The sequence below is a fragment of the Conger conger genome, chromosome 8, assembly GCF_963514075.1.
Source record: "Conger conger chromosome 8, fConCon1.1, whole genome shotgun sequence".
In the NCBI taxonomy this organism is placed as follows: domain Eukaryota; kingdom Metazoa; phylum Chordata; class Actinopteri; order Anguilliformes; family Congridae; genus Conger; species Conger conger.
This window is the reverse complement of record NC_083767.1, coordinates 52,192,570-52,215,729: the sequence shown is the minus strand read 5'-3', so window position 1 is coordinate 52,215,729 and position 23,160 is coordinate 52,192,570. Positions and strand designations below refer to the sequence as shown.

Genomic DNA, 23,160 nt, shown 5'->3' with positions numbered 1-23,160 from the left:
AAGCACACTGCAGATAATGTGATAATATTAGCCTAGCCTTTTGTGCAGCTTTCTTACCTTCTGTATCACCAAGGCCCAGGGAAGGCTTCAGAGGGTCTGATCCCCGTGTCTTGTCTGTGCCGTTTGGGATTGTTTTCCCGCTATTCAAAATGACAAATGATCTGCGTTACTATCTATGACGCAAGGCATGTCTACTGTACCTCATAACATTATTAGCAGTTTTCTTAAGCCCAGATTGTGAAAATGTTTATCGTTTTGATTTCGTCCTGAACATAAGTATGCGAATATGAATCATCAACACTTCCATGATGATTTTCAACACATATATATATCTAATATTGATGGTTATAAACTAGCCTAAAACATTTCAGATCGCTTACAAGAAGAATTATGAAGTGTTATGCAGCTCTTCCCTGACCCTTCAATAAAACGGGATGAGCTTGAGGTTGAGAGAGGATGAGGATCATTTATCTAGCCATTTGCATTAGAGGCAGCCTACAGCAGGCTGTCAGCAGGCTGGTGGTATTGATCTGCTTACAAAACCAAGAGCAAGAGCAACGGCCAGGATATGTGCTCGTTACAAAGAAATGAAATATCAATATCTTTTAGATTCATGGTAATGTGGGTAAATTGCAGAGGGCTTAGTTAAAACAGGATGGATTTTTCTAAAGTTCATAGTTGGAAAGTGGACAGGATTTATTCCACCGGTAGCACTAAGACTGCGCATCAGGAGAGGCGGGGACTCACATGCGAGGGACCTGGAAGATGGCGCTGTCGACGGCGTTGGTGCCGCCCTCCTCGTCCAGGGTCAGGCCGCTGCTCCCCAGGCTGCTGGTGGAAGACGTGGTCGTCGCGGTGGCGTCCGTCGCCCTGTGGCCAGACCTTGCTGCACGGGGAACGAACAGCACTGTAAACGGAGGGAGCCTGCGGCCGCGCCCACCACGCCGGCTGCCCCGCGGGGCCCGAGGGTAACGGGGCTTTTAGTGGAGAGGGACCCCCCAGGCCGTGCAGGAAGGCGCGTACAGTCGTGTGTTCTGCCCGTCTGTAGCTCGATAAAGAGCAGGTTCACACCTGTTTCTCTCACATGTATCCCGTTGAATATCGCATGGCAACAAGCCATTGAATTAACTTCCATTTTCAAGCTGGATTAATCAATTCCATGGAAAAGACAGTTGCATAGACAGCACCTTCACAATTTTCCAAAAATAAGCACACATAGCCATGGATGCCAAGAACACACACACTGAATGTGCTGCCACAACTTGCACATGCGCATGTTTTTAGGTATTAGTTCATTCTTATATTAGAGTAAGCATGGACGAATCATAAGCACATTTTATGAGCTTAATAAATGAAAACAAACATTAGACAAATGAATATTATGCACTACAAGCCACACAGCAAAGTAAACATATTCATACAAAATTAAATGCAACATTCCAAAGTATTTAATTGATGGCAATCTATCATCCTTAAAGGACAATGCATTTATTGTTGTTTATCATGCAATTATTTTATGTGTCTTATATTTACATAAAATAAGTTCTTTCAGTCCTGTTTAATTGTTATGTAGCCCAGTCAAGCAATTTCCCACGTAATTTATTGTCACTTAATTTATCTACAGTTATACCTATGAGGCTTGTTTGAATTTTAAAACTGTATTGTGATTCGACACATTTATCACATTCTTTAGATGTAGTTAGAACTCTGACAGAGAACCGCATACTTGCACAGGCATATTAATGTTAGTACGTTTAAAAGAAAATTAATGGGTTAATTAAAATTGCTGCAGATTAAGTATGAAATATGATATGGAATGTGTGAGTTGGCATGAGACCCGTCAGGATAATTCATGTGTGCCTTTTCTCACATCTGAACCAAAATGTGTGGACTAATACCATTTCATGAGTTATTTAGTCCTGGAGGTTATTGAGCATATGCACTCACAGATAACCTCCCTCCATGTACTGTCTGAAATTTACAATTTAAAACATGAAAACAGATGAACAGCTGCTGGATTAAAATCCAACATTCGCTTTCTGGTATTAGCAAACCAATCATAGAAATGGTCCACATCATGAATTATTGAGGAAACAGTTTTTTTTTTAATGTATTAATCTATGGTCATCCTAGTTATACTTTACGCCTCTTGTCTCTTGACGAGACGCATATTTCTCACCTCCATCCTTCTTTGGCGTTCCTTCAGACATCATTTTCCTGATGGTCAGCTGACTTGTGTCTTTCATTTCATTGGCTGGCGCCGGGAGATAGTCGGACTGAGTCCTGTGAATTGTCAGGACTCCCGCTATGCTGTGCCTGTGGTGCTTCTTGGTGCGACTGCTTTTATGAACTGCCGCCAAACGTGAGGGTGAAATGGAAACCCAGAGTATGTATCCTCGCATGGAATCAGCTTACTGTACGCGTCAAAACGCATGCAAAACACAAGGTGTTCCCTTCCCAGAGGTTTTGTGTCATTGTCTCAACCAAGGTGCGTCGTGGTCCGGTAGGCACAAAAAAAGGGAGACCGCATGCACAGCAACTCAAAAAGGTCGAGCAGTTTCAAAACTGGCTGTTTGACAGATGTGCGGATTCTGTGATAGCCGTGTGACAGCCTTATTGTACAGCAACTTCAGAGAAAAAGCAACGCAATGGGCATAGATGTCCAGTGAGAGTTCAAATGTTCTTGATTGTTTTTGCATTGCAAGGACCGGTCTTGCTGTGCAGGTGCGATCCTGACTTCTAAACTTTGGGATGGGGAGACAAACTCGGGGTGGGTGGGGATCTTAAGGGCACAACGCTGAGGAACTGCACCAACACGTTCACACGTAGTATTTAAATAAACATCTCTCCCTTACCTAGGTGTGCTCAAGCACACATTTTGTGCTAATTAGGTAGATGCATATAATAAGATAAGAGCTTCAAAAAATCTAAAAGAGCGCAATTTAAAATTTTAAAGAACTGCATTATTGCATTAGCATTATGTTTTAAAGTAGCTATTTGAGAGGAGCTATTGAATGTTTATTGAGGAGCTATTGAACTGCTGTTTTCTGAAGGCATTTTAGGTTTAAAGAATACTACACAACAAAAACAACATTTAATTTTGGACATACCTATGTAATTTGGCAACAATTATGTGAAAAACATAAGTAGCCTAAAATAAACTATAGAGTCATCTGATTTATTTTATGGCACTTTGGCAAGATTTTAGCTGAAGAGAGCCTAGGTTTATAAACAAGTTTAAATAAAGCCGATATTACAGGCTTGTGTTTCCTCTGAACTACTTCATAGATGAGAATTTACAATTATGTCCTTCATTTAAACAGCCAGTTTCACTCTCTGTTTTTGGTAAATAAAAAGGAACTACTTAAATTTGCCAAGGGTGAGCTCGGTGAGGAAGGCCAGCTACACACGTGATTACAAACAAGGGAAAAAAAAGCCGTGAGCAGACCAGTGTTCACAAGAGTCAAAGGGCGAAACCAAAAAGAGAGGAACGGGGGGAAATAAATAGAAGAAACGAGAACGAAAGAACAAAGGGGAGCAACAGATGACATGGAAGCTGCCATGCTGAGGAAGTTATTTGCGTGGTTTACTTGGTTGGAGGCGGAGCTGCTGAACGGCTGCTTCGGCCGCTGCTATGGCGACCCCCGCGTCCTCGAGGTGCGCCTGAGTGACGCTGCTTTTGCTCTGACTGCGGGACGGTCCGTGAGAGCGCGCGTGTCCCTCCGAGGACGACTTGGAACTGCCGGGGCTACTGTGAGATTTCTCAATAGTGGGCACCTGCATGTCTAAAACAACAGGTCCGTCATTGGCTTTAACATTAAGTTTAACATCAAACCAATTACAATGCTCATGTATCAATATGTAGATGTATAAATGTGATTTTATTTATTCATATGCATGTTCTCGCATTCTGTGCGTCACCGCCTATGCCCAATAACCTGCAGGTATATTCATTTTACATTTGCATTCTGTTCTACACTGCAGTCTGGGCGCTCTATTTATGTATTGTTAGCATGTCTTAGTTTTGCTTACCAGCTTCTATATTTATCCATTTTTAAATAAGAAATATTTGTGAAAGGAAATAACATGGCACTTACAGTAATAAAGTCATTATGAAGGTACGTTTAGAGATATTGCACTGTGTTGTTATAGTATACCCTTTGGATGTGTTCTTTGTGGGAGGGAATAACTGCTTTTCATATCAGTTAATTACAGCAAGATAAGGCAATATACCACTATCATCGACTTTTATGGTTGTCTTTTACAATTACACACACCCACAATGTCCTTGTTTGTAAGGGCCAATTGTTCCTCAACTAAATGAAACCCTTGAGACTGCCATTGCTGAACAAAGGACATGACCTAAGACAGGGTATCCCAAACTTTTTTCAGGCACTCCTTTGTTAATAGAATATTTTCTAAAGCCAAGAACCCCCCCCCCCCCATTCTGCACTATGCCTTTCCATTAACCTTCATCAACCCTCCCCCTTTCTGTCTGAATACACACCCAAAATTGGAAACCTCTGACCAAAGCAAACATGGCCACCTTAGGCTGAGTGGCGGCAGTCTTCTCTCCACTGCTTGCTGTGTGCAGATGGAGTGGGTGTCACCGCCATGAGTTGGGACACTACTGAGCGGTACGCTCTGCATGTAGGACCCCTGAACTTCTCCACTGTTATTTCCTTCAGCACTGGAGCATGTTTCTACAGTGCAGGCCTCATTCATTGCACGGCAGAGCCTTGAATGGAGCCAGTGATATCCACGGCTAAAGGATGCATTCTGCACTCTGGGCTGAGAGTATGCATGGGGTTGACGTAAATAAACAAAACGAGTACACACCAAAAAAAAAAAAAAACGCATGGTGCGAAAAGCTAGGATGTATGATACGAAGAAAGAAAAAGTAGGGTGTTTTTAAGAGCTGAGTGCATGAGGACGTCCTACCCTTGGAGGGGTCGGGGAAGACGCCGTGGCTCCGGCTCTTGATGACAGAGGGCTTGGGGGACTGCTGGCTGCCCTGGCTGGAGTGGGACCTCTCCTGGCTCTCACTCTGCTCCTTCAGGGGGAACCAGCGTGGGACGTTGTCCAGCTGGACGGTATTCGACAGGTCAATCAGTACCTGGAAGCAACAAACGGTTTGTTATGGTGAGGAGAGGTAGTGTGTGTTTATGTGTGTGTGTGTGTGTGTGTGTGAGAGAGACATTATGTACATGTACATTATGTATATGTATATGGTTGAGAGTGTTTGTTCATACTAGTATAAATTGAATCATGTGTGAAAATAATTGGTTGACAAAGGAAGGTTTAGGTCATATATATCGCTCTAGTACTGCTTATTTTTCTATACCACAACAGCACATTCATGAATGTGACATAAAAAAAATTGAGGTTTGCTAGTTTTTAGGTATCAATAAAAGATGTTGTGACTAAATAAGTCTGGACCTTACTGCAAACCGGCCTTCCATTTAAGAATCTGACCACAAGTCTATACTCACTTCTCCAAGAAAGTCATTGGATGAAAATCTGTCATAGTCCCACACTGTCACTTCGAGGGTCTTCTTCTTGATCTAGAGTTACAGACATATTAAAATTAACAGGGAAAACAACTTGGGCAATAGTACTCTCCTCTGCTTTCACATTGACTCAAAGGACAACACCAAAATGTCATTGTTTTCACCCGAGGCATCAGTGTAACTGATAGGCCTCACTTAAACTCCCAAGGTCAAGGTCCCCCTTGCACTGGGGGAAATTGAGCCATGTCTGAGGCATTGATTATGGTAACCTGAGGGAGGATTTCAACCCGGAAACTGTTTTGGGGTATGGGTGTCCCCCTGGAAATGTTCAGAAGAATCTCCCCCAGTTCCCATGTCTACTTCACGCTTAAGAAGTGCTCCACAAGTCCACATTGCTGGCTGCCGTTCAGGATAAATTAAGCCATAGCATTCAGGATTGTTATTAATTGGCCTTGTGGTAGAGGCAAACCAAAGCAGAGTCTTCTATAAGAAATCATAATAGGACAAACAAATGCTGTCGGGAAATTCTTCTGAAATTGTTGAACATCTGTGTATCACAGATGCATGGAAATCCCTTTGAGGTAAAAACACTCACACAAAAAACTCAATTTAAATGACAGGCAACAACTCGGCAGAAACGATGACACTTGATCTCATAGCTCTCGCTGATTGAGCCTGAACGTCTAGATGAGTGTGGAACACAGGGGGCAGACTCCTGGCTCTTTTGAAGCTTTTAATTTGATCTAGCCATGCAATGCGTGGATATCAGTTGCACTGAACATTGCCTTTTGGCTCATGCAGCTGCTCTGTCAGAAATCACTGAAAAAGAGAGCCTCTGCAAAAGATATGTGACAGAATATCTACCTGCTCCAGGTGGATGTTTTTATAAATCACAGTCTGATTCCATTCTGGGTTCAAGCTCTTCTGCGCATGCTTTGTTCTTCTCTTGTTCTCAGCACTGTGATTAAACAGAGAAGATAAAAGTTTACTCAGGGAACACTAGTCTGCACTTCAGATGTGCTGGACATGTATCAGAAATGTTGCAGTTAGCCTCATCTCTTAAGGTGTGTAACGTGAGAAAGTTTGCACACCTGTATTGACATATCGCAGTGCGCTATATCTTAGGTTAATGCAGTGAAATGAATTAAATATTGATACAAGTATCACAATTTACAGGAACTGTCGACATACAGACATAAAAAGGAAAATAAAATGGTATAAGAAATGCTATTAGTCTGAGCATTCCACTGACACAAAGAGAACACATATGTGAAGAAAACAGCTTCCCAAGAAAACAACAGATCTACTGTGAAATGAGATGAGATATAGAATTACAGATCTAATATTAACTTCAGTTGCACACGCAATGAAAGCAATGGGATTGTCTAATACTACACGGTTAGATATCGCCATCCAACTGACCAATCGTGATCGGCCTTATCACTGAAACGTCTTCTTCTGTGACCTTTTTAATCTCTCATTGCACCAGAGTTCACTATTAGACAATCATAGGATGCTTGAGAGCAGTGAGGTCCGGTTCCCTTGCTACACAAGGAGAAGACAAGCCCACTGATAGCAGGGGAAATGCTGAGGGATGTGAAGCACAGTGCGAAAGAGGGAGGAGAAGCGCCACACTACCTTGCGTTCTGGACAACCATCACTTGGCTGGAAATATGTCCGATGATTTGCAGCAAATGCAAATTAGACAAATAAATAAGTCAGAGAAGCAAGAAGGAGATAAAGAAGGGCATGCAAGAAATAAAAACCAGGGTTATAAGCCTTAACGGAGCCCGAGACAAACAGAAATTGAAGGCCCTCCTGTCGGCATTGTCCTTTAATAGAATAAGGTAAAGAGGGTAGATATAATGTAGTTTGATCATGATCACATTAACAACAAAGATTTTTCCATTTTGAGACTGAGGATACTATTACAAGGCAATTGGAAGACATTGATTTTGCAGCTTGCTCACAGACTGGTTCCTGAAAGGCAGCAACACCTGCCAAAGTTATGGTGGAGATTGCCTTTAGAAAAGATCAAATTAATCTTTAATTGTCTTTAATTGATGAAGAACAGTAAACAAGAATATCTTTGTTTTCGAGAATGAAGGAAATCATTCTTCAAAAAATAAATGAAAGAATAGTTTGCTTAACTTGACATTCAACTGCTGCAGAGCAATGATTCTGGGTAAAAGCCTGACATTTTGTGATAAATATTACATTATGAAAGGAAAGCAATGTTAAACTGTATTTCCAAGTGCCAGTCCTTATTAATATTTCATAACACAGTGCAGAGTAAACATGTCATAATATGGCAAAATAACTTTTTGTGTGCAGGAAAACAAAAGTAAGCACTGAACAACAGTCAGGCGAGATGAATTACAGACTTGACCTTCCTCGTGTTTTTGGCTATTGGAAGGAGGAAAAAATTACACTCGTCCCTCTCAAACTATAAAACCGACAAGTTATTGAATTTGTTAATAATCGCATTTAAAATGCTATCGGATAACAAAAAATCTTTTAATAGATGACCACCTTCATGAAGGTAAACTTATTTTCTGTATAATTTATCTTATGCTTTTGGCAAGTCTCCACATAAGCACCTTCCAAAGTAAACACAAACCACATGCAGCCCCAGGCTATTGAATCACTCAGACATGGATCAACTTCAAATTTACTGTAAAACTGCAATTACACTCTTCATATTTTCACTTTCTTCATGCTGTAAACCCTTTTATGCCAGTACTGACCTATATAATAACTCTCATGGGGACACGACTTAACGTATGGGAAAGAATTTCCTGTATATCCCAGTAAGCCCTCTCCTGATCTAAGGAGCTGTTTGCCATTATTCACGGTGACACCTACCCTCTGCCTGGCAGGAGATAAACTTTAACGAAAGGGTCTGAGTAGCCATTGTTGTCCCTTGGGGGCAGGTTTCTTGCTTGCAGCACATGGACGATCAGGTTTCCAAGATTCTTGTCGTAATTTATTTGGAGCTGAGGAATTGAAATTTTAGGGGAAAAAGTGTGATTTGATATACCTGTACCTGGGCTTTAACATCTACACCAGTCTACTTAATAGGTAAAAAATATGTCACAATGAAAACTCCATAGTGTCACATTCAAAAAATGAAATCCTGTTTGAGAATGTGCTAAAGCACATGAGGTCAGTGAACTGTACTGTACCTGTATTTCACCTGAGACTGGGTGTGACTGAGTCTTCACAGCTTCTGCAGACTGAAAAACAGCAGGAAGAGATCATTTAGCATCCAGCACAGTGTGTGCTTACCTAAGCATTTCTAACTGAAAACCTTTTCAGACTACTGATTAAAATGTATACCTATAGTATCTTATGGGACTGTGCATAAGTAAGGATAAGTGCACTAGTAAAGTGGCACCTCATGCAATATTTGGCCCTGAAACCGCAGTAGTGCTTAGAATCCTTCATTACTGGATTAGCGAGAAAGCCATATGCTCAGTGGTCCTGCTCGGACTTTACAGGATACTCCAGGTCACAGAGCTAATCAGACTCTGGTATAAGCCACTGGTGTTTCATGGGGCCACATGGTAAGTAGACACCAGCAGATATACATCAGATAGCAATGATTGCACACTTCCATTACAAACCCATTTTCTTCTTCAGAAATGAAAAAGGGGGCATACATTATTCATTTGCTGAGGTGCTATCTCCTTCCTGCAGGTGTCTTTGGGACATCCATTTTAGTCAAATTTGAATGCTAAATGCCAGACGTATACAACTGGCTCCTGCATATGTGTCCATGAGGCACTGGAGGTATGTGACAAACCCACTACCTTCAGACAGAGGGCAAGGTCAGAATAAGATGGGGATCAAAGACGCAAAGAGAAATGATGATATGTCCAAAACATTTATAGGCCATTGCAAAAACACACCTGAAGCATACAAGAAATAATGGATGGTCTTGTAACAAGCCCCACCAAGGACCTGAACATAAAATCCTATTTATAGATAAGTACTGTGTTGAAATATGTATGAATCAAGGTGGTGGTATTGTTGGAGAGAGAGAACACTGCTTTCTGAACTGAAACATGTAGAGAGAAAAATGGATTTGAGTTTGAGTGGCAGGACAACTGTGGAAAATAAATGTTGATTTTATTTGTTGCAGCGCCTTAACAAGATTTAGTGTCAGGGGGAAATGAAGGAAAACACAGTGGATATGAATTGGCAATGTGAGGTTTGTGGGAATGAAAACATATTGCATAATGCACATACACATACAGCCACACACAGACAAGTACAGTACACAGATTATTTTGCCTCACCTGTGCTATATAGCAACAAATATCTGGATGCAGAACAGAACTCTATAGTAAGAGAACATACTGGCCAACATAATCACAAATAACCCATGTGAAGCAGTAATCCTCCCCAATTTAAGGTCTAATTACCGTCAAATAAATTAAGTATGGAAAGTGAGACTTCTAGCATATACTTAAAACAGGCACTATAATAATCCTGACCATGCTGTAGTAAATTATTTGTATTTGAAAATGTGTCCTGGACCTCCAGTTTTGTAATTGGCAAGAACTGGAATCAGAGGAAATCATGTTGTGTTGCAGAATGAAATATTTAAACTGCATTTTTGCTCATGTAACACTGAACACACAAATGACTAAAACACCTAATACTCAACATTTTGCGTGGGTTTACTAGCCATTCTTATAATAAACTATATCCTTTATTATTCCTCTTCCTATACAATGTACATTCTCTATTGCCCTCTTGCACCTACTATGGCATCTAAATTTATGTTGTAATATTATTGCCTGCTATGACTGGTTGTGACCTTGTTTGACTTACCATCAGTACTGTTCATTGCCTGAACCTACACTGCCTGCATGCCCCCATGTTTGCCAGCTAATTGCTTAAAAGTACATTTTGGATGGCTGCAGGTTTGAATTGCAATTGCACATCACTGCTGTTGCCAGTATTCAAATGTAAGATTTGGAAGTGTCTAAGGGTGGTAAGCAAATATCCAACACAGTCTGCTGAGTTATGGATTGGGGTGGATGAATTGGCAGTGTTTTTGCCGGAGTGTCACTGCAGTTTTATCTCAGAAATGTGAGCTTCCTCCTTTTCGCTGTGCAGACAGTGTCTGGGGTTCGTACCTTGCTGCCGTGCCTCTTTTTGCTGACGGACGGGGAGGCGGGTTGGCCGGGGCTGGGCACGGCGCTGGAGCCGGCCGATGCTGTGCCGGAGTGGATGTGCGGGCCTTTCTCCGACGCGGACAGCACTGTGGAGGGTGTCTGCTGCTGAGACACCTTCTGGAGCTCTGCAGCCAGCTGTTTAGGGTCTACTCCTGGGGACCTCTGCTTGTCTCCTAAAGACACAGCCCAGGCCTCGACATGCCTTATACTGCATTATCTCACCTGAGGTAAACCCGCCAACCTGCCATTAAGATTGTGAATATTTCACATATTTCAAAAGCGTTCTAAAACAAGTCCTCCAAATCTCCCCATCTTCAAATCTATCCCAACCTTTCCGAGAGCAGTCAAGTAGAGCGTATCTGTCACGAAGTAATGAGGTCACCTTTTATCTGGAAATGAAAGGTGGTAAATACGCGTGCAGCCCCAATGCCCGGCACCGTCACGACGGCACAATCTCAACCAGGCAGGCAGCTCACCTGTGCCAGGCTTATGCTGGACTGATGGTGCACTAATGCTGCTGTGTGACTAGAGAGCCAACTTGTTATCTTATCAGTCCTCCCTTAATTAACGGTGAGCCAGAGCAAGGGCAAGTGTGTGATGATAACGGGGGAGAAGGGCATTACGGGAGAACTTACCGGGCTTTGTCTGGTCGTGCAGCTCCAAATGCTGAGGGTGTTCAGAATCCGACAGCATGTTCAAATCCCTTTAAGAGAGACATCCAAAGAGAGAGGAAACAGCACAGGAAAGCCCATGAGATGCACTGCAGCTCCCATGCTAAGCTTAACACAGAAACAAGAATATGCTAGGTGTGCCGATTGCTATACCATATGTTGTACCAGATATATGTATTGTCATACTGTACCTGGATGCATGAACATACCACAATCAACTTCAAAGCCATCAACACAAAATAACCAACATGGTACTTGTTCTTATTGGATTGATTCAATATAAAGATACTGATAAAACTGTCAACTCACCAGAATTGCAGCTATGATAGTCGACACACCCTCAAAAGTTTTTATTGCCAAACCCTCTATTGCACTGGACAAAATTTGCAATTCCACTCAATCTCAGGTGCATTTCAACTGGTAAAGGGACACTAAAACAGGACCAAACAGGCCATTTCATACTGCAACATTTTTTGACAAAACGCATGCTAAAGCGAAGTAAACTTGAGAAGAAAATGGCTTCTTCTGGTTAAACTGAAATCAGTCATTAAAACACTTTCGGGAAATGCGAGCAGGGATTGTGGAAGACGCGGGGTGCGAGGTAACTTACAGTCTGACACACAGTTCAGCCTCCCCACACTGCTGACCAACCAGGCTCTGGACCTCTTCATAGGTTTTACCAGTCAGAGGAATACCATTCCATTCCAGGACCTGCATTCCTGAAAACAGCCAGAGGGTTCAGTCATTCCTCCCCTTGGCCTGATGGCTGTGCCGATCACGTTACACCCCGGGCCTCGGAATCAAAAGGCCATTGCATTGTGTTTCAGGCCTGATCGATCTCTTTCACACCCCATTACTTCCTGTAGGTCTCAGCCGTTGCAGAGGAATATAATGTTGACGTTGAAGAATCTGGCAGCTTTCACTGGCCTTTTTAATCCAGTGGGGGATACAGTAAATGCACACAGCCTCTAACCAAACTTTTCATATCTTGTAAGGTTCACTCTTAATTGTTTTGGAAATGCACCCTGTTAGGACTGACTGGAAAGCTCCAGATCTTAACTGTAGATGAAGCACCTTTTAGATGTTCCCTAGAAGAAATCCTACTCAATTTATTGTAGAATTCCCAGGTCTGCCTGGCGTTACCACTGTAGTCACCAGTCCAGTCATTATCAGTTGAAGCACATGCATACCTCTGATGTGCAGGTCAGACTGTAGAGACAGTAGCTGCTCTCTCTACACACAAATTTTAAATTCCCCTTCTGCTCTCGTCCTACGTATTTATGTCAGTGTGATTGACATCTCCAAACGACCTCCCTCTTTAGGGCAGTCACTTATTCATGGCCGGATTGTTAAACTTACCTTAGCGGAAAGAGACAAATGCTCCTGTAGTCATTATTCAGAGCTGTGTTTGAATCAGGGCCCCTGTTGTTTTCCTTTCTAACAAATTACCACCAATGGCTTTGAATACAAATTCTGCCTACTCAGAAGGGTATTGGAATGCTTGCCAGAAAGAGCAGAAACTCCAAAATGCATGCAGTAAAACAAGCAGGCAAACAAACAAAAATCTTCACAGCAAACAAAACACTCCCGGGAAGTTACCACTTACACAAGTGAAAGCGTGTCTTCAAATATGCCTTTTGATTACGACGCAACTCACAATCTGTGACAAACAATGAGATGTCCTTCAGACCAAACTACAGACAAGTTGTTAAGCATTTTTGGTACAACTTAAGTATTAAGGCTAGAAGTGCTATCTCATGCCTCAAGTACATGCTATACAAAGTCCCATACAAACTGCATACAGTTGCTGTACAATGTTACAGCTTCAGTTTAAGTTATCACGTAGTTAGTTTTGAAGAGCAATCTTAAGCTTGTAACCTATAAATTAGTTGCTGTTTTCTGAGGATGACAAGGGAATGGCTTGTTTAGACTGACATGTATCTTCAATCTGGAAATATGGGGCCTTTATACTGTATCACAGAAACTCTGGAAAGAGGGATCAGGGAATATGACAGAGTAAATAAAGTGAGAGAAAGTGTGAGAGATGTAGAGTGTGAGTACAAAGATAGGACTTCTTTAAACCAAAAGATCACAGTCCAGCGGTGAACAGTCCTGTGAACTATAATGTTTACAGGGTATTAAAACTTCAAGTGTTTTTGTAAAAGTCAGCTCTACAATACAGTGCATCTGTAAAGGCAATTGAAAAACAGCCTTTCACGTAATTATTAGCTATTTCTTTATTTTTATTTTTTGCAATTGCCATTTCCAGTTACAAACGACTGCAAGAAAAAGGCTTTATTGAAAGTTGAAAGTCAATCTGCCTTCTGCTTGTACAGTATACCATACTACGAATATATTTTGGTTCACATGATGGAGAGATGCTCACAATATTTCTGACTAAAATCACTGACACACAAAATAAGTTCAGCCACCCTTCATCTTGTTTGTTGGCCCAGTGTTATGATAGAACACCTTAGTCTCCCACTTTGGACAAAAGTCACAAACAATAAGATTGTTTATTTAGTTTGAAGCTATGGTGCTGGCAGGTTTTTATCAATGTGTTCCAGTCTTACAGTAGTAGAAAACAGCTTTGGCACTACAGATACAAACGGCTTTTGGAGGAGAGGTAAAAGATATGGGGGTATATTTCGCACTGCTGGAGCATAGATTTGGCTGAAACACAGCAGAAATTATGGGTAACCCCAGCTACTGTATGGTGTCATAAATTCAAAGAGATAACAAATTCATTTTACGTCTGATGCAGCGTGCTTGCCGCATTTTCCCTCACCTTTGTTTTACTATCCTTGTTGAGGCACCTATAATTCATAGCCAGCATGCTAAAAAATGGGACACCAATGAGACACCCATTTTGAATCACCTGCATGCAACACCACTGCCACAGATGACTTTAGTCTAGAACTGAATGCTGGTCGCAGGGCCTCCCATGTATCAGAACAGATCAATACAGCAAATTAGATTCATTCCAGGGATCTGAGTCTGAAAGATGATGTTACAAAAACACTTGCTTTCTATCAATACTCATATAAAAACAACAAACAAAAACTTTTTTATTCTGTATAAATAAGCCGGCTTTGGCTTTTCTGGAAATGCCGTGAAAGGTTCAGTAGGCCCCCTGGGTACTTCCTGTAGGACTTGGCCGCACAGAGCTGCTATCTACGTAAACAGTAATCTGATTCAGACACGCCCATGCCATATGTCAGCGCTAAATCACGCTGCGCCCACAAGCTGCGCATCACGCTACCCTCTTTCCGCACGCATGAATGTATGCCTATGCCATCCCGCCCCCACCCCTGAGAAATTTCTATACTCACTGTCGACTATCCATGTGAAAAAACCACCACGGTCAGCATGAGAATGTAAAACGCATCCAAAACATTGATGGATGCTAGAAGCCAGAACTTCACAATGGCCACAACAAGTGACCTACGCACACCAGGTTTATTATTTAATCTGATTGTTCATCTGGGTGTTTTTGTGGATAAACCTACGTAACTGTTTTATTCAGGCATTGTTGGACATCCATGGAGGCGGCCATCTTAATTCCACACATTATTGGAGCGTGCTGGCAGGTCCTTTCAGGTCTTTCCTTGCCCTCCTCACCTGAAACTGTTCCCAGTCCACCAATCACTGGCAGGCTCTCCTGACTCCCCAGTGACAGGCTGCAGCTGCCTGCCTTTTCAGAATACTCTGCTTATATAATGGGCAGGACACATTGTGTGTCTGCCAATTTTCTGTCTCCGCTGAATCAAATAATGTGTTTTTAGCACTGCTTGCACAACTAATTTTCACCTGTTGCACTGAACTACAACGATGCATTTATCAGGACATGCAGTAACAAGCAATGTCATCTATAGTATCTATTTACTGGACATCTGCACTGAAGGAGATGTTTCAAAAATCATAACACAGCTATCTCATAGCTTCCTGCCATTGGTATGTGGTAATGTAATGCTGCTTTAAATCCAATTAGGCTAGCCAATGGGAGAAAACAGATTTTCTCCCATTAAAACACAAAGGGTTATCACACATTTGCCTCTATTCCATAGATCTACTTTGATGTTAAAAACTAAATCATAATTATAATTCTTCAAACTTCATATAATGCAGTGACTGGAAATGTGATTTATTAAGAGAACTTTCCTGAAGCATTTATATCTCATAAGGCTTTATCTAGCAGTCTCAATGTTATTTAAATTCTAATAGCACCCAATGGCAAGTTGCTTCGTTTCTTGGTTTAGGTCAAATATGGACCAACGTTAACGACATAGACTGTATAATGAGAATATTACGCTGTCAGGTATCTTAAATATTAATTTTTTTTGTCTTAGTGCACATGCCAGTAAGACCTTCTCTCTGTCATAAAGGAAATTGTCATGCAAAGCAGGTTCTGTTTTAATGTGGCACTCTCACATTCCTCTGCATTGCAAACATCAGCATTAATCACATCAGTCAAAGGCAGACAAATGCTAATGCTATATTTTCTCCTGTAGAGGCATTTTGCATTTGTGGCATTTGTGGCTGTAGTAATTTTGCATAAGTACTGAAGTATATATAAGTAACTCCATTTCTGTGGAAATGCTGGGTAATTTATGGTAGCTTCTACCTTCAGCTTTGCATACTGCATGTTGACTTTAATCACTTGAGAGCTGTAAATCACATGTGAATTCTGCTTACTGTCAGTGACTTCTACTCTGAACAAGAGTGATTGCAATGCTAGACAAAAGCATTCACACTATAATACACAGTGTGATGACATCATTGCAGTAAAAACACTGTAAACCATATGCTCTAGAGAAGCATATATGCTGAAAATAAATATTAAAATATGCAATAAATAGATCTCTATTTGTGATAGCAAATGTAAAATTAATGTTTGAAAGGTACAAAAATTGTGGCTGTGGGGCTGTGATTGTTTCAATTGTAGATACCATGACTGGTGGAAGAACATCAGGAGATCCACAACAGAACAGCCATTACCTGTATCACTAGTGATTCTATTTCTCCAGCTATGTCTTTCATGTTATTAGACATTTATAATTACATATGTGTGCTTCTCTGACCCCAGCTACTGCCAGGTCTGTTTTATTGCACCCTGGGCACTAACTAAAGCTGAAAGGATGTTGCCATGCCAGCACAATAGACCAAGTCCGCAATGATGCTTTCTGGGGGACGCTCATGTCCCAGTCCCGCCCATCCAACCACTTAAAAATGTTCTAGCCCCAGAGCTGGCACAGATTAAACTAGCTTTTGCTTTGCTAATCAAAGTGGACACCACAGTCTCCTTGGCCCGATGGAATTCTCCATGGAAGAATGAACACGCCTGGGTTGCTATGTCTCACATGACGGGGCAGTGATGTTTCCATACCCATGGAAAGAAATGGCTGTTTCAGTCTCAAAAGCTTACCTTCGACAATCTTTCCGGTCAGTTCTGCGGCCCCTCCAGGTAAAACTTTTGCAATGTAGGCTCCAATGTCTCCATTGTTCCCAGGAATGTCTTTACCACCAACTACTCTGATACCCAGCCCATTGCCTGCATGAAAGATACAAGAGAGTGGCATGGTGTACAATTCCAAATTATTGCCTGTACCTCCTAAGCCTACTCAAGCAATAATTAAATTGCAAAAAACATAATGAGAAATGTCATAATATTCAATTTTAGCATTTTGACTCCACAACAACATGTCTAGTTCTTTGAGATGTGATTCAATCTCCATGGGATGATTTAATTCAGTAAAATGACCTGACATGGAAATTAAACTGAAATTGAAATAAGGCATCAATGGCTCATTAGCAGTAGTAGAAATATAAGCCTATGTCTAGAGCCTAAATTAACCTGAAACCTGAAACACAGCACCATGTCAAAGATCCATATAACATGCTTTGTTCTCTGCAACATCTTGATCATTTCATAGAAGAAGAAGGAAATGAAGGAAGAAGAAAGAAGAAGAAAGAAGAAGAAAGAAGATGACAAAGAAGAAGAACTCAGCTCTGATATGTATGGTATATTTGTTTGTATTTGTATTGTGTGTTAAGATAAGATTGCCTGACACAAGTAAATGTCTGTAAGGACTGAAGTAGGGGCTTTGCATTGTATAGCCATAGCTACAGTATATGCTGTCTACCTACAGCTTGACTGCATGACATATCTCCATAACAACTGTATAATCACTGTCAAGGTCTAAACACTTGATTGCTAAGATTGTTGCATCCAAGCTGAATATGTCATAACAGGCAACTGCAGTATACCACTGCTTTTTACTTACAGGTATTGTATGTGGTAAAAAAAAAAAAAATCTGGTCAACCATCCCAAGCAAGCAACACCATGAAAAATGTTGTCTGCCCCCTCTACATTATGGATGTAGTTTAGAAATAAATGCTATCAAGAAACAGAAAGAAGATACAATACCGGTATATGGTATTGACTAAAATGCAAAAGCATTATGACACTGCCAGAGCCTGAACCTTTCTTTATATTTTTAAATGTTTCCGTTATAGGGAATACTAGAGGGCACCCGGACAGTAAAAATACTGCCTGTGCTCTGATTTATGGTGCTGCACAGAATGATTTTTAAATGTGTACAAATCCCACAATTCATATTGCTTCTGTGGCTGAACCACATTATATGTGTATGTAGTTATGTCCAATATATTAATGTACTATACAGTATAACCCTGTTTGTAAATGTATTTTACCTGATACACTATGATCTTTTGGATCCCTCAGCAGTTTGATTCTGGTATGAGGGAAAGGGTAGTGAATTGATTTAATCTGGGGAAAAAAATAGACAACAGAAATTACAGCACATTAATGGACTATAATTTAGCAACAATTATGTGCTGTGTGATTTATGAGAACACAGAAAACACAGTTGATGGCCCAGATTCCACATAACTGCAATGAGACTTATTCTTAACAGTGGGGAAATGATTATTAGCAAGTATTCTGTTTTACTTGTTTTATTCTCATTTTACAGACACTATGTATTATGTTTGGTGGTTTGTAATAGAAACAAAATATTCCTATGTAATAATATTCCTTGTCTAAATGTGATATCCATAGTTAATCCTGGCAAAACAAGAAATATACAAACTGCGAATGTCATTAGGTCAAATAATGTGGTGCAACAGAGATTTAGTTTTTCCCACAGCTTAGTGCTCAGTATCCATTGACATATTTTTCTGTTCCAGTCATAAATTGCGACTATATACAACCACTGCCCCTTACACTACGTCTGTTTGAGGACAAGGTCAGATTGCACATCACCTGTCTGCGGTCCACCCCGTGCCCGTTTTCCAGCCGTGCCTCACGGGGTTTGTCGAACCAGTCAGTCTCCTCTCGTCTCAGATGATACGCTTCAGAAAATCAGGTGAAAAATCAATCACTCACGCCAAAGAAATGACACACAACATCGCTGAAAGTGACTGCACATGCACAGTGCTCTGACCAGTCACTCAGATGCAACACGTCATGCAAGGAACAGACAAGTACACCGAGGCATGATAGAAAACAGATTTCAGACAGTACTGGAGATGCAGACAGACTGTAGTGGAAGGGTAGGAACATAGGGTCATTGGAATCTTTGCTATCCTTTTGTCCCACCCCAAAACAAAAATCTATGAATAACTGAAAGCCAAAATAAATTACGTCCAGAATGAAGACAAATGATTTGTCCTTGAGGCAAAAGAAATGTAAGTGTGTTGAATTTGTCACACACCACCTTCTCATAAAAACTGAAAGAAAACCTAAAATACACACAATATACTGCATGGATGTTTTAACGTAACAACTTTTGTTACAGTAAATAGCCTTGGCCTACTTTATAGTCCTTCATTGAGTGATTAGTGTCATATTCAACTTCAACTATCAGCTATCTTAACAATAGTCCTAGAGCATTTGTAAAGTTGGCATTTCTTGGTTAGATAACTAACATTCAGTCAGGCTTACTTATTAGTTGACATCTTTGAATTTGATCAAGGTGTAGTACTATTGTTGCCTACATGTTAACTCTCAACTGTAGTAGAAGGAAAATTGTAAACACCTCCCTATAATTAACATGTTTCATGGATTTCTCCAGAACTTTACATTTTTATGTGTTTTGCACCAATCTGTTTTACAGTTGGGTGTCTTTTATTTAAATAAGTGTTAACAGCAGTCTAATCTGCAGGTTTATTACAACTGGTATCATGGAGCACAGTGCAGTAACAAACCATAAGCCTATAAAGCTTTAAATAAGCGGTCTCAAAACACACCATACTTATTTGTAAGTGGGTATTTGGTGAGACATCAGCAGCACAGATGCTCTGCCAGCATTAGGTCTTTATGTTTGTGATTAGTGTAATATGCCTGTGGTGATTTGGAGATTGTCACACTGGTGAAAATAAAAGGCCAGTTGATTTAATTGCTTAGCTCTAAACATGCATGCATTTGGTTTCTTTGGCCAGGATTACTAAGTGATTTCTCTTTTCCTACAGACTCAGCTAAGGAAAGGGAGTCGTACACTATATTAGCCTCCATTAATAAGATGATAGGATCAGTCAAACAGGGAAAACATGGCTTAGATGGACAGCGGTGGGGGTGGGGGGGGGGACCTTAAAACATATATTATTAAAATATATTTTGCGCTCAGACATGTCCTGTTGTGATAAAACAGGAATGCATTAATTTATCAGTTATGCGATGTCAGAGAGCCCTGGGGATTGCTTGGGTGCACATGGTTATGGATACTCATGGGTCGAAAATGTTCCACGGAGATGCAGTTCAAACCATGAAACATACTGTATGGCAGGAGTATATTTATGCTTTATGGGTTCTGATGTTATTGTAACTCTCACCTTCTGTATCCCAGCTGGAGCCTCCTGCTGAGTGGCAAAGTTATATTTTAGAAACTATGAATTTATGAATTTCTACAAAAGAAGGACATTTACTCCAGTAATGCATACAAATAATTAACATTGTTTTCTTGGACCTACATTGTGAGAATATGTGCCGTGTTTTGTTTTTCACATATGCATGTCAGTTGTTTATGAACACTTTATAAATACACTATAACAGGATTCCTGTGAGTTTAATGCTACTTCCGTTCCTGTATAAGGTTTATTCATGAAAGTAGTCTTTCAAATGGGTTACATTGCCAATAGGCAGAGTGTAAAAATTATTATTATTCAGGCCATAGGGACAGTGCAATTATAGAGTCATAAATAGCGGAACACATAACATACATTCAGTGAGCATTTTATTAGGTATATATTAGACTTAGTATTTTTGTACTTATCGGTCTTCTGCTGCTGTAGCCTACCCACTTAATAGGTTTAACGCGTTGTGTGTTCAGAGATGCTCTTCAGCATACCACTGTTGTAATGTGTGGTTAGTTGCCGTACCTTCCTGTCAGCTTTGACTGGCCCTTCTCCACTAGCCTCTCTCATTAACAAGGCGTTTTTGCCTACAGAACTGCTGCTCACTTGATGTTTTTTGTTTTTCGCAACATTCTCTGCAAACTCTAGAGACATGTCTGCGTAAAAATCCCAGGAGATCAGCAGTTTCTGAGATACTCAAACCACCCTGTCTGGCACTAAAAATCATTCCATGGACATTCTGACATTTGGTCAGAAACAGCTGAACCGCTTGACCATGTCTGCCTGCTTTCATGCATTTAGTTGCTGCCACATGATTGGCTGATTAAATATTTGCATTAACGAGCTCGCGTACAGGTCTACCTAATAAAGTGCTCAGTGAGTGTACTTCTTAATGCTTGAGGAACTCCTTTATACATTTAACCACCGTGAGAATGTATACCAACATGTATAATGAAGTATTAACTTTCCAGTAGATGATGTCTATGTGAGAGGTAATGGTCCAGTGTAAAATATAACTAATACTCTACCGTCTTTCATATGTTCATGAGTGTATCTTGGATCATCTCTGCTCAAAGTCACCAGGGAGTCACTTAATGCTGCAACCAAGGCAAATTAATACTTTTTTATATAGTGTATATGACAGTTATTTCACGTTTTAATCTTTAAAGCAATTTATCCTGTTCTGGAGCCTACACACTAAAGATAACAACTAAAAGCAAATCTAGAGCATGCAGAGAATTACATATTTTTAGATTCAGGTTCCAAAGTAAATTTAGAATATCCTATCCTATATATCCTTTATATCATCTACTGGGCTTTAAGTGACATACGAGAGAACATTAAAAAGTTCTCTTCAATCCAGCAGAAGGCTAGCAATACAAAAAACAACAAATAACACAAAATGATGCTCAATTAACACATATAAAATGGGATGGTCATACTTTAATCATCTTTAAAGATGATAAAAACAAGAAAAGGGAAAAAGTAAGAAATTAGGATTTTGAAGAAAAACTTTGTGATAAACAAACATCGTACCACAACAAGTATCAATATCAAACACCACAGGGTGTCAAACTCACAACTTCAGGTTGACTGTAGTTGTATGCATTATTTTCTTGTTTTTCTCAGTTAAAGTAGGGCTGCAAATATTTTCACAGCAGACACAGATTAAATAAAGCCACCATGCAATGTGACTTTTAGTACTAAGTTGTCATTTTTTGTTTAAGATTAGTTGGTAAGCTCTTGAAGAATAATGTTGTGCAGAATAAAGCCATAAGTGACATAAACATTTATTTGTAATTCAAACTAAAGGACGGATTATCATTTAATCCAGGTCCTTGTACAGCATTGTGTTTTCAAAATTAATCAAATGCAATTAATTAGGACCTGAGAGATTTCCTAGAATATCCTACTTTTCAGTGCCTGTGCTTATTGCTTTGTCACTTCATCACATTTCCATTAAGTTGTCAAATGTGTTTTGACAGGTTAGCCTCAGTGCTTGATAAAAACTACATTTATTTTAGCTCAGATCCACATAGATTAACAGCAGCCCTGCTTTAGATTCAAAAATACATGGTAAGAATAAACAGAAAGAGTAAATATGACTTTTTTCAATCAACAAACAGCATCATGCAAAGTTATCAACAAGAACTCACTATGAAAGGTAAATGCCATGCAAAGGAATGTTTTATTAAAACTGAAATGTACACTGATATTACATACACCAACATGCATTTTCTAGAAACGGTAGACAGAAAGGGTTAGTGAAATTTATATTAATATGCATGGAGTTTATGAGTTTGAAAATTTCACATTGAACAATAAAATTCTAAACACAAATTAACTATCTGAAAGAGCAAATACCTAAATAAATACATCTCTGTCCATCCACATGAAAGACTATATTTACAATTGTAAATTGTCATATCAATTCAGAAATTCTAGCCCAAGACAAAACAGTCACTAAAATAAAATAAGACAATATTTGCATTCCTGAATATCTCTATCAAAAGTTGTGAAAAAACACATACCATCACAAAAACTAGACAACAATTCATCAGGCTAAAAAACATATAGGAGCAATACATACATATAGAAATTCAGGGTTGCAGGTCATATGGCATATGGTCATATGTACCCTGTTTAAGAGCTGACCTAGTTACATAAAGGCAATGGATACTATGATGACAATAATGCCTGTCCTCTATGACAATATTGTGTAGAAATAAAAATGTCAATATGACATTCTTTTAAAAATCCAATCCGATCAAAAATGATCTGTGACTGCCCATTTGTTGGACATAGCTAACCACGAATAATACATGTAAGGTAATGCTTATATTTATTCATCATTAGTGGTATCTGCACTAAGAGATTTTGATTGGACAGTCTGTAATTAAGACATTTTAAAGGATTTA

The 23,160-nt window shown here is 40.0% G+C and overlaps 1 protein-coding gene across 1 annotated transcript in view; it reads right to left on the bottom strand.

The window, feature by feature from the left end:
• The window catches only part of pcloa (piccolo presynaptic cytomatrix protein a), a 76,731-nt gene that overhangs the window by 17,139 nt on the left and 36,432 nt on the right, over nt 1-23,160 (bottom strand). The window contains exons 10-24 of the mRNA XM_061250694.1: nt 18,615-18,742; nt 18,083-18,158; nt 16,793-16,918; nt 11,978-12,086; nt 11,332-11,399; nt 10,658-10,869; nt 8,696-8,746; nt 8,376-8,506; nt 7,149-7,175; nt 6,375-6,468; nt 5,493-5,564; nt 4,942-5,116; nt 3,582-3,785; nt 748-886; nt 58-140 (exon numbers count right to left, since the gene is read on the bottom strand). Coding sequence (XP_061106678.1) covers nt 58-140; nt 748-886; nt 3,582-3,785; nt 4,942-5,116; nt 5,493-5,564; nt 6,375-6,468; nt 7,149-7,175; nt 8,376-8,506; nt 8,696-8,746; nt 10,658-10,869; nt 11,332-11,399; nt 11,978-12,086; nt 16,793-16,918; nt 18,083-18,158; nt 18,615-18,742 — 1,695 coding nt within the window. The remainder of the gene's footprint in view (nt 1-57; nt 141-747; nt 887-3,581; nt 3,786-4,941; nt 5,117-5,492; nt 5,565-6,374; nt 6,469-7,148; nt 7,176-8,375; nt 8,507-8,695; nt 8,747-10,657; nt 10,870-11,331; nt 11,400-11,977; nt 12,087-16,792; nt 16,919-18,082; nt 18,159-18,614; nt 18,743-23,160) is intronic.